The sequence below is a fragment of the Falco punctatus genome, assembly GCF_963210335.1.
Source record: "Falco punctatus genome assembly, chromosome: 12".
NCBI classification, from domain to species: domain Eukaryota; kingdom Metazoa; phylum Chordata; class Aves; order Falconiformes; family Falconidae; genus Falco; species Falco punctatus.
The window spans coordinates 17,384,442-17,395,476 of NC_137592.1; the positions used below are offsets into that span (position 1 = coordinate 17,384,442).

General features: G+C 36.8%; 1 protein-coding gene across 1 annotated transcript in view; it reads left to right on the plus strand.

The window, feature by feature from the left end:
• PPP1CB (protein phosphatase 1 catalytic subunit beta) overlaps positions 1-10,374 on the plus strand; it is a 29,583-nt gene extending 19,209 nt beyond the window's left edge. The window contains exons 5-8 of the mRNA XM_080408316.1: positions 2,635-2,706; positions 6,171-6,322; positions 7,864-7,998; positions 8,624-10,374. Of these exons, the coding sequence (XP_080264442.1) occupies positions 2,635-2,706; positions 6,171-6,322; positions 7,864-7,998; positions 8,624-8,728 (464 nt within the window). The 3' untranslated portion in view covers positions 8,729-10,374. The remainder of the gene's footprint in view (positions 1-2,634; positions 2,707-6,170; positions 6,323-7,863; positions 7,999-8,623) is intronic.
• Positions 10,375-11,035: the final 661 nt, after the last annotated feature.

An 11,035-nucleotide genomic window follows, 5' to 3' on the forward strand; every position in this document is an offset into this window, starting at 1 on the left:
CCTCTGGGATATATAATAAAACTTTGCAAAACCGCATAACATAGTAAAACAAAAGGCACCTAACTTAGCCAGTAGGCTACCAACAATAGCTTGAAAACCTGGGTCAGCTTTTTTATTCTGGGCATCTGCTGTTTGGAGTTCTTTATCACAATATAAATCAAACCCTTCTTGCCATCCCTGTCTCCAAATATTCATGCTGCTGAAAGGATATTTCATTGTATCCCTTCCATCATCTTCCTCTCTCTTCCCTGTCTTTCCACACTGCTCGTACAAGCCATATTTTGGGCTTTTCTTCAGGCTGTCCTCTTGACTTCTGACTTTGCTTTTTATCTTGCTTCTTTAAAGCTTATTCCATAACCAGTCCTGACGTACCCCTTTTTCTCTGTTTTGTATTCTGTACAGTATTGTCCTCTTACCGATGATACCACTCTGTAGTTCTGTTCTTTAGAGACATTATGTGATTACTTTCAATTTTCTGTAAATTAAGTCCATGTTGTAGTGTCATGTTGATGGAACACATTGTTGGATTTAAGCTCTCGGATGGGAGTCATGTTAGCTTAGTAGAATACTGGATTGGCGTAATATTTTCATGCTCTGGAGTTCTGTTTTTCTTGTGACGATGACAAGTATGTTGAAGGCTAAGTCTACTTGATAATTTTACATAGTATCCAAAGACACCTGAAGAGCTTCCTGGACTACACTATAAAAATAAGTAACCATCGCTTTTACTTTACCAATTCCACTTGATCAGGGAGTGGTTTGTATCTAGAGTCTGGATTTGTTGAGTCTGCCAGGAGTATAGTGGAAGATACTTTTTCTGTGCTTAGGTGTCCTTATGTGAGAAGGCAATTCAATTGTGTACTGTTCTGTTTTCTTTCAGTCCACAGTAGGTTGCAGCAATCACTGTAGTAGCAGCAGCAGCTTGACAGTGAGCTTTAGCCTGTGTTTGTATTTATTTAATGTTGATCATGTACAGCTTCTGTCTGTAGATCTGAATTTCAGACATTAGCTATTTCCTTTTGTGCAGGGGGAGTGAGGAAGATATATGGGAGAAGATGACCTCTTGGGTGGCTACAAAGGGGTCTACAAACATGCAGGCATTTTCTGGGGTTTTCCTATTTTACACTTGTAATTAGACAGAAATAAACAGCTACAGGGTTGAGATATGGTTTGCAATAATGTTTTCTTTTCAAGAACTTCATGTTTTGGGTGCAACTTGAAATGCTGAGATCTGTAACCTCATAGAAGGTCACAAACTGATTGTGTTTATTTCAGAGATTGTCCATTACTGTCACTGGGTATGGTGCAGAGTAGAATCAGAGTAGAATCCACATGCCTTTGTGCTAAAGTAATGTGCATGCAAATAGATCAGATCCAGGGAAGGAGAAGTGGTAGGTTAATCAAAGTTTAAAAGCTGGTTACCTACTTGAATTTGTATTAGTATACCTGTATTGTTGTGTGAGTAGACTTAACCAAAACTCCTTTGATATGCTACTTAATGTAAGATTTCTGCCATCCTTCACGACCTCAAGGTAATACCGTGAAGACAGCTTTAACAAGCCGATCTAGAATCATAGTACTTGAAAAGTTCCTCAAGTCTTTATATCAAATATATTGGAGTCATTGTTCCTGGAACACACATGTTGCCACTATGCAAACTGATGTCAGTTTAAATTATTTTACACAGTGGCTCCTTTCCAACAACAGGTTTTCTTCTACAGTGTTCAAAGTTCTGGACTGAGTCAAAAGGATATGGCTTGTTAATATGAAGTATGCTTCATCACAAATAGGTTTTCATGCTGTATTTCCAAATTTTGCGACATTCTTAATTAGATAGTCTTGGCCCAAGTAATTTAAGTCACTTTAGGACCCTTGTTTAAGGATGTTAAGATGCTAGAACATCTAGTAGGTTCTCTTCCATGCCTGTCGGTCTCAATTAGAAAAGCTCTAGAGTGTGTACTTTGTGTTTAAAGGGTGGTTTTGGAAACCCATGCTTTGTCTGTAATTGCATGTTAATATGGCAAAACTACAGAAAGAGCTGTGTCTTTGTGATAAATGATTTTGTGCTTTTATAAATGACGAAGCAGTTGAGCTGTAGTTGATGACTACCTCTGAGCTCCTTATCTTTTGCAGTGGCACAGTCTAGTGTTTTGTTTACGGCATCCAGTAACTGCTGCTCAGCTGACATGTGGTGAAACACTGAAATACAGTGATGTGACTTACAATTCTGGTCACACCTGCAGGCTGCTTTGGCTTGTGGTCTGTTAAAGCTTGGTAGGGGATTTCCCTTTAGCTTTCATGAAGAAAGAAGGTCACCTGCACCTAGTTTAGTTGTTAGGTAATGGGAATGCTATCCATTCTAGTAAACTGTTTAAGAGAATGTACTTAACTGTAGAACTTTGTGCTGTGTGGCTGAAAGGATGGTAAGAAAACAAAACGTATTGGTAATTTCACTTCCATTATTCTCTGTTCTTCTTTCAGGGACTTAATTGAGTTATAGCAAAGTGGGGTTTGTTTATATTGCAATGGAAACAATGGATGCTGTGTGACCTTGAACTTCTAATTGTGTATTCTCTGGAACCCTTTTTACAGGTAAAATGTGTACATAAGTCACTTGTTTTCTTGTACTTACAGGACTGTCTCCAGATCTCCAGTCAATGGAGCAGATTCGGAGAATTATGAGACCTACAGATGTTCCTGACACAGGTGAGTGACATGGAATTTACTGTAAATAGGTCTTAATGATGAAACAAACTTAATCAATTTCTGTACAGGCAATGCAGTGACTTAACACAACCTCTGTTCGCTGTGTAGTGTTCCTTGATGTCTGTGTAGGGCGTGAGTCTTGTCCCTCATGATGGCTAATTTACCTGATAGGTTGGAGGCTATTGCCCACGTTGTTATTGCTTGTCCTAACAGAGTAGGATGCATTATCCAAGTTTGGGTACCTTATCTACAAGTTTGCCTAAAACAAACGTAGAAATCTAATAAAAGATCAGATGAAACTAAACAAGCTGCTTTTTTCTTGCCTTGGTTAGTCACACCCAAACCTTTTAGTTTTAACAAATAACATAACTGTTTAAATCTTGCTGAGTATTTTTTAAAGTATATGGGCTTTTCTCTACTTGGGGCTGTATCTGTTTCTTTAAATTTGTGAAGTATAGATATTGCTTCACTGCTATTGGTATTTCAATTGCTTCTATCAGTGTGTTAGTCCTGAAATTTTCTTCCACTGATACGTTAATACCTTGTATATAGATGCTGGATGCAAATTGCCAGTGCTTTCTCTACAGTATTGTTTTGACTGGTTTAATTAATCATCTTCCTCAGTGTCCAATTTATTCCAAATTTTGTTACTAGGGAATTGAAAAGACTCAAGCAGTTACTATGGGGTATTTCTTGAAGTGTTGATTTCAAGTGGCCTGAAATTAACTTTCAGAGGAAGATACCACATCTAAACCTTTTTTTGAAACACAAATTATAATTACACCTAAAGCTTGGAATAGAAGAATTCTACTTCCTATAATGTTTTTCAGTGCTGATGCACAGGAGTAATTCAGGGACTAATATTAATATACCTGCTGTCCCTTAAACAACATTTCTGTGCAAGTTGGTATATGCATACTTGACACTGAGAAGCATTACTAGACTGGTGAAATGAGTGTTGCTGTAGTGAACATTACTACCTTGTTCTTTGTTTTATGCTATTTATTCACTCAGTGCATAACCAAATAAATGTCAGTACAGACGAGTCAATCTTCGCATTGATCAGAGCTCTCAGAAAAGATAGTTCTGTCACGCTAATACTACTGCTTGAGCCACCCCCACTTCAGGAATGCCCTTGCAGAATGTAGTTCTGGTTTCCATGGACACTCCACTGAAGTCATCTGTATTCTTGGTGCCTCCTAAAAATAAGTGTAGAGATTTAAAAAAAAAAAAAAGGCTTTTGATCTACAGAATGGTTTGCAGTGTTAATTTTGCTTTCAGAAGCAATAGCCGAACATTTACCAGCAGGGGTAAAATGAAATGTCTCATCAGAGGCGTGTGTGTATATGGTGTGGTGACATAAAAGGTCTTGGCCTTTTGGACTCACTTATTGCAACCAGTATTACAGAATGGATGTAAATCTTGTGGAAGAATGAAAAATTCACAGAATTGAGACCACTTCAGTAAAGTTACAAATCCTTAAAAGCTATCCCTTTGTGGAGGGATGTCGTTTGGTGAATGTGTGTACTGATACAGAACTTAATGGTAGGTGTTCATATGGCTTGTGCTGAGAACATCAGATCATTATGATGGTTTTGTCCAGCCTAATGGGGGGAAAAAAAGCCTTTTCGACTAATTTAAAGACCTCCTCTTATTTTGGTGGCATTTTTATGGGGTTTGGAAGCTGTTTGCTCAAATCTCTGACTCTGTATTCCAACCTAACAGTTACCAAAGGCTGATTTAGAGTATTTGTATTTTGTGAAGCCAAGGTGTAAGTGATGTGTTTTGGTCGGTGTTGCCAACCATTTGCTTATTAGGAAACTGTAATTCCCTTTTTTGTGTAACCTTGAGTGCCTCGTATCTGCTGTGTTGTGGTATGCTCCTGGTCAGCCTAACCTATTGCAATGGTAGATGTTGCATGTTAAAATATAAACCTACTTGGCCAACATAGTTCAGACAGATTTGTTGCAGGGCTCTGTTAACACCACTGCTAAAGGTTATAGTATAGAGTTACCTATTGGTAGGTGTAATGCTAAACATTATTTGATTCTTGAGGAGAGACAGAAGAGGAAGTTCTTCCTAAGGAACTGAAAGAAGCAGCTTCTGTCAGTTGCTGCAAGTTCATAATAAGAAACCATTAGGGATTGCAGTGCAACTATTGTTTTAAAAAACATGTTACTTAATACAGAACTAAATTTCAGTAAAGTAAGTTTTTGTCATATGCTCTCTGTTGTATTCAGTAGTTTTTCTAGATAGATATTTTATCTAAAATGCAGTTCTACTTGGTCTGTTCTTATAAGATCTTAGCCACTGCTAGAGAGGAACTGCAACTGGCACCAAAGACAATTTGATAGCTGTATGTAAATACAGAATGGTTCGGTTGTACAGTAGGCTTCAGGCATTAATTTTGCTTCATTGTAACTTGAAGGATGTGTTACTTAGAAATAGCAACTTCAGTATTTTGTTTAGCAAATAACCAGGCATAATTGTAAATCAGACTTCTCAGTGCTTGATAAAGGAGCTTGCTGGCATTTCTTTCAGATTGTGAAACAATGCTCTTAAGTGTTTAAATGCCTAAGGGTTAATCGTTGCAGGTAAAGAAAGTACAATTTCATGGAAAACTATGAAATAACATTTTGAATGCTTTTTGGTTTGTGTTGTAGTTGAATTGGCCTGGTTCTTTCTCGTGTGAAAACACTTTTGAGAGTTCTATGTATAAAGGCATTGCAGTCGATCTAGAGAATTTTTTTAAGTGCCAAGTTTTAAATCCACAGTTAGCTGACCTTTTGTTGGCAGCAGAAAAAAAGAAAAGATTGTGACCAGTGCTAAAATGCCAGAGAGGTTTATTGTTTTAATTTAGATTCCAGACTGGTTGGCATGAGGCTTTTTGAAAAAAGGTAATGGTAGCCCAAGCAAACTGGAAGTGCTACCTGAAACAATGTCTCAGAATTTTGCCATGTTAAATCTTGATTTCATCACATCAGGTACTTCACCTTAGGTAAGAAGGGTAAGAATCAAATCTGTTCCATGTTCAGAAGCTTGTGGTACAAGTTTATTTGCTGTACTTAATGACTGGCTTTGCGTAGGATTTTAAAATTTACTGCCGCTTTCAAACTAAGCTTTCTTGGTGACCTGTGACATTTAAAATGCACTCACTGCAGTATTTTTAAATCTCTGATGCTCACTGTAAACATGCTGAATATTACAATTAAATATTATTTCAGGGAATTCTTTGGCTCTGACTTGTTTCATTTCAAGGTACTAGCAGCGGGGAGGGGGGAAAAAGATCTCCAGGCTTAAACAGACCATATTTTTTAACTGAGTCACAGTTTAAGTACTGCTAAATTTGTTGTGAAGGCTTATTTTCTTTAGAAGAGCTGCTCTGATAATTAGTGTAAAATAGTGTTATTGCATAGAATGATACCTCCTAAGACCGGTGTCTTCACTTGTATTATCTTTCAAAGGCTTGCTCTGTGACCTGCTGTGGTCTGACCCAGACAAAGATGTGCAAGGTTGGGGTGAAAATGATCGTGGGGTCTCTTTCACTTTTGGTGCTGATGTGGTCAGTAAATTTCTGAATCGTCACGATCTGGATTTGATCTGTCGAGCTCACCAGGTATGAATTACGCTGCTGTCTCTTAAAACCTCTTGTAGACTTCATGCCTCTGCTGCTTATCAGTAGGATATATTTGAAACTTGTGTTGCATTTTGTTACTGTTAGAAAGAAAAAAAAAATTCCTAGTAAAGGGGGACTATAAGGCAGTGTCCTCTTGACTCATACTGAACTGAGTGTTTACTGTCTGTGAAGTAAAATGCTAGCACTAGATTTCTGCATTGGTCTTTGTTTTGTATTGTCTGTTCGTTACTGTTGTATATGGATGTCAGAGGTAAAGTGTCCAGGTTTAAAGTGGCAAAATGACTTGAACTCACTTTGTACACTAAGTTTCAGAGTTCTTCCATTTCAGTAGTAGTCTTCTCTGGCAGTTGTGGCTTAAACTGTCTCTGCTTCACTTCGTGGAAGTAATAAATGTATTTTGAATGTTTCTATAAACAAGTCTGTACATAAAAACTTTCAGTTGCCTTCATTTTGATTCAGTTATCTGGACTACTTTGGCACAGATAGTTTGAATTACTGAAATGTGTGGAAAGCAAGGTTATTTTTATCCTTTAAGTACACTTTCTTGCAGTTTTAAGTTGCTTTATGCAGGTGTCCTAGTTGGGTGGACATTAGGTTTCAGTTCCCAGTGTAACGTTTCAGTTGCATTATATAGTCAATATTAAAAGCTCTCTCCTGCTGTGAAACAAAAATAGGCTTTTTATTCTGTGTTACTTAGGCTTGGGGGTACTATCAGAACACTTATTTCTCCTTGCAATTTTACTGCTAAACATTAGAGAAGATTAGTCAGTGTAAAGAATTAATATTAAGATTTCTCAGCTGCTGATCAAGATGGCTACCAATTTCCTGTATTCATATAGTCACTTGAGTTCTTTATAGAAGTAGTATAACATCCTTTAAAAAGATCATGGAGATTGGACCAAAGCAAGCAGTTGGTGTGCTAGTTTCACTACATTATAACATGAGGCTTCTATATTGGGGAAGAGGGAATATCCTTAGCTGATGAATCATACTACTTATACTATTTTAAAGCTGAATTATGCTCTTAGAGAAAATATAATGGAACCACTTTGCTTTTAAAGCATCAAAATTGTAAAAAACCCTGCATTTGAGCTTTGTACATCAACACTTTTGTGAATGTTGAAACTTGACAGTTACAGTTGGAATGAAGATGGTATCCAGATCTTGTGTGCTCTTAACTAACAGGTCAAACATCCAAATACTGTGTATAAACCATAATATGCTGGGAATCTTTAAACTGGCAGTGCATAATAGGATTTCAGGCATAAAAATACTGATCGGTCAAGCTGATGCATATTTAGGTTTAGAAGTGTCAGACAGAGTAAGCTACCTGGTCTGGCACTTGGTGTCCAGATGAGACAAAATGATTGAATCTTCCTGTCTGAAAGCCAAGGCATAAAATACCTTTTTGATGAATTCTTGTCATCTCTTTAAGTTCTGTTTGTCTCAAGACTGGCTTTTTTCTTCAAAATTTGTAAATTTTTTTTTGTGAGCTGTATTGATTTCTCTGGTGTTGACAGGTGGTTGAAGATGGATATGAATTCTTTGCTAAACGGCAGTTGGTCACCCTATTCTCAGCTCCAAATTATTGTGGAGAGTTTGACAATGCAGGGGGCATGATGAGTGTGGATGAAACTCTGATGTGTTCCTTTCAGGTATGATATATTTGTACATTAAGTATTACTTTAGGTGTTGGGCTACATGGACTGAGTTAGTCTGCTTATTGATACTTACGGTTAGTCTAGGGTAATTAGAGTAATAATTTGAGCTACGGAAAGGACTGCACAGCAGGCTGGTATTTGTGGATAATTAGAACAGCAAACCGACTGTTCTCCAGAGAACTATGTGGGATTCACTATTTTACAAACTCCTGCATATGAAGTTATTCCCTTTATTCAGATGGTCAATTTAAAAGTTTAATTAGGTGATTCTTTTCAGTCATACCTAGTGATCAGAGTGCCTAACTATGCAGTCTAATGGACTATTGGAATCCTTTTAGTGTGGTTACTCTGATCAGCTTCTAATCCCTACTCCTTCCTGGACATGCTTTCAGCCCTTTTTCTTTCCCCTTCCCACCCCAGCGTAGCGTAGAACTAAAAGGATTTAGAAGTAGTGCTATTGTTGTATGTAGGATTAAGAAATCTTTAAGATTATGATGCGATTTTCCCCCACCCACCCTCACCCCTTGTTCCTGCTGAATGAGATTTCATGTTGGGTTAACAGTGTTTGAAATGTTCTTAGTTGTCATTGACTCAAAAGAATTTCTTTATTTTCTCTAAGATATTGAAACCATCTGAAAAGAAAGCCAAGTACCAGTATGGTGGACTGAATTCTGGGCGTCCAGTCACTCCACCTCGCACAGCTAATCCACCGAAGAAGAGGTGAAGAAAGGAATAATGTAGAAACATCATCAGATCTGTCAAGGACAAAACTCCATATTACAGTATATAATAAGTGTGCACTGTAAAACCATCCAGCCATTTGACACCCTTTATGATGTCACACATTTAACTTAAAGAGACGGGTAAAGGATCTTTATTAATTTTTTTCTAGTAGAAAGATGTGCGACACTATTGTAACAAGTATAGCTCCAAGTTCTAATATCCAGCATAGAGTAAAAAAAAAAATTAGGAAAAAACTATTGCAACTACATATTCACATTTACCACGGTTTTTAAAGTTGACCAACATCCCAGTTAAAACTTGATGTAATAGTTAAACCAGATGAGAGCATGATGTTCCATTTGTGTAATGTGGTCTTATTGTTGCTTGATTGCTTTTACTTTGGTTATTTTGTAGCTAGAATGATGCAAATATGGTATCTAGTCTTATTTCACGGCTCTCTCTTTGAAATTGAAATAAGGAAGGGGCTTTTTAGAACAACCATGGATCTCCTATCCTCCCCCTTGCCCCCTGTTCTCCATAATAATGCCACCTGAATGTGTGCCCCATTATAATGCAAAGTTTATAGTATGGTAGTGATTAAAAGGCAAACTTAAGTCCAAAATGCGCAGACTGGACAGCCTGACAGCCAACATAAATTGAGATAGAAAAACCTGTCTTGACTTTGACTTAAACTGCCACACAATTAATTTGTGCACTACACGATTTTAAATTATTGACGTTACACTGTGCTATGGCACTAGATTTAACTTAGGACAAAAATGGTATTGCCTATTAGTTGGTAACTTGATTATGTGGTACCTTGGCTTTAGTTTTATTAGCATGAAACACCTTTGGCATGCTTAGCTTCCAGGTAACTCCCTACCTGCATCAAAATTCATCTTACATAGTTCCACAGAACATGAAGATCCTTTTTTGCTAAGCCTTTGGAAGCTGACATTCTTTTTCATAAGAGGGTGTGTTTAAATGGATATTCATCAACAGACAGTAGGCTAGCTGAGGAGTGGTGAGCTGAAAATGCTATAGGAATGTCCAACATGATTATAAGGCTTATGTCACTTAGGATTATATCCTTTGGATTTTCATGATCAAATTTCATATACTATTGTATAGACTTCTGCTTTGTAGTGTACTATAGTAGCAATAATTTCTGTACATGATCAAGAGTTATGCAGTATTTCTTTTCACTTCTCTCCTTTCTTAAAAGAGTTAACATTGGCAAATGGCAAGATTCAGAGAAGATACAGAATTTATAGTGGATAAATGAAAGGCACAGATTTGTGATGCTTTAGGATGCAATACTTATTGGACATAACTACAAAAGCTTTTATTGAATATTGTCAAATTTGTAAGATTCTTTGGGGGAAGGCTTCAGATTTATACCATTCTAAATGTGCATCAGTAGATGTAAAACTTTTGACTTCAGTATTGTCTTTGAAAATGTTAAATTGAGGATTCTGGTAACTTACATTTTATGAACTGGCACATTATATAATGCAAGAGATAATATTGATTTCTGACACAGTGAGCAAGTTCTTTAAAATGGATTTAAGTCTTTTCTAATTCCATTTTGTTTTAAATGCATATTTTAAATGTAGGTTTTTCATTTAGTAAAAGTTGTCTAATTCATTTGAATGAAGTCTGACTGGTTATTTTAACATCTTACTGTTACTCAAGAAGTGTGGAGTTTGTTGATCTTAAAAGAAACAAAAACACAACAAAGAAACAACTAAGCCAAATCTTACAGTGTATACATCTGTTACCGATTTATGTTGCGTTGGTCTGTGGTTACAATGGTTTGTTTTACACCACCTTGAAGCAAGCACCAGTTTCAATACATAGGATAAAATGTAGACTTCTTCCAATATTGCTTGAAAATGCTTGTTTTTGAAAGTCAGTGATGAAAGCTGTTTAAATGAGAGTAATTTTGGTTTGTGACAGGGTAATCAATGAATCTATTGTGTAGGCCTTGACAGGGTAACATCCTGCTCTAAAGTCATTGTTTACTTGAGGTTTCGTTTTACAAGTTTTGAAAATGCTGGGTTTTACCAAGTGCCAGCCTCTATTGTAAGAAGCATCATGTTACCAAACATCTGGATTATGCTTTTCCATTTTTCCCTTAGTTTTTTGAACAATGTCTTCTGTATCGTGAAATGTCCAGATATAAAGCTGTATGTTACATTGAGTATCTAACATGCTCACTTGTATTACAGATGCTATGTCAACAGGAAAATAAAGTCTTCAGGCCTTCTTATGTGTCCTAAAGAAATAGGAACGTCTTAGTTTATTT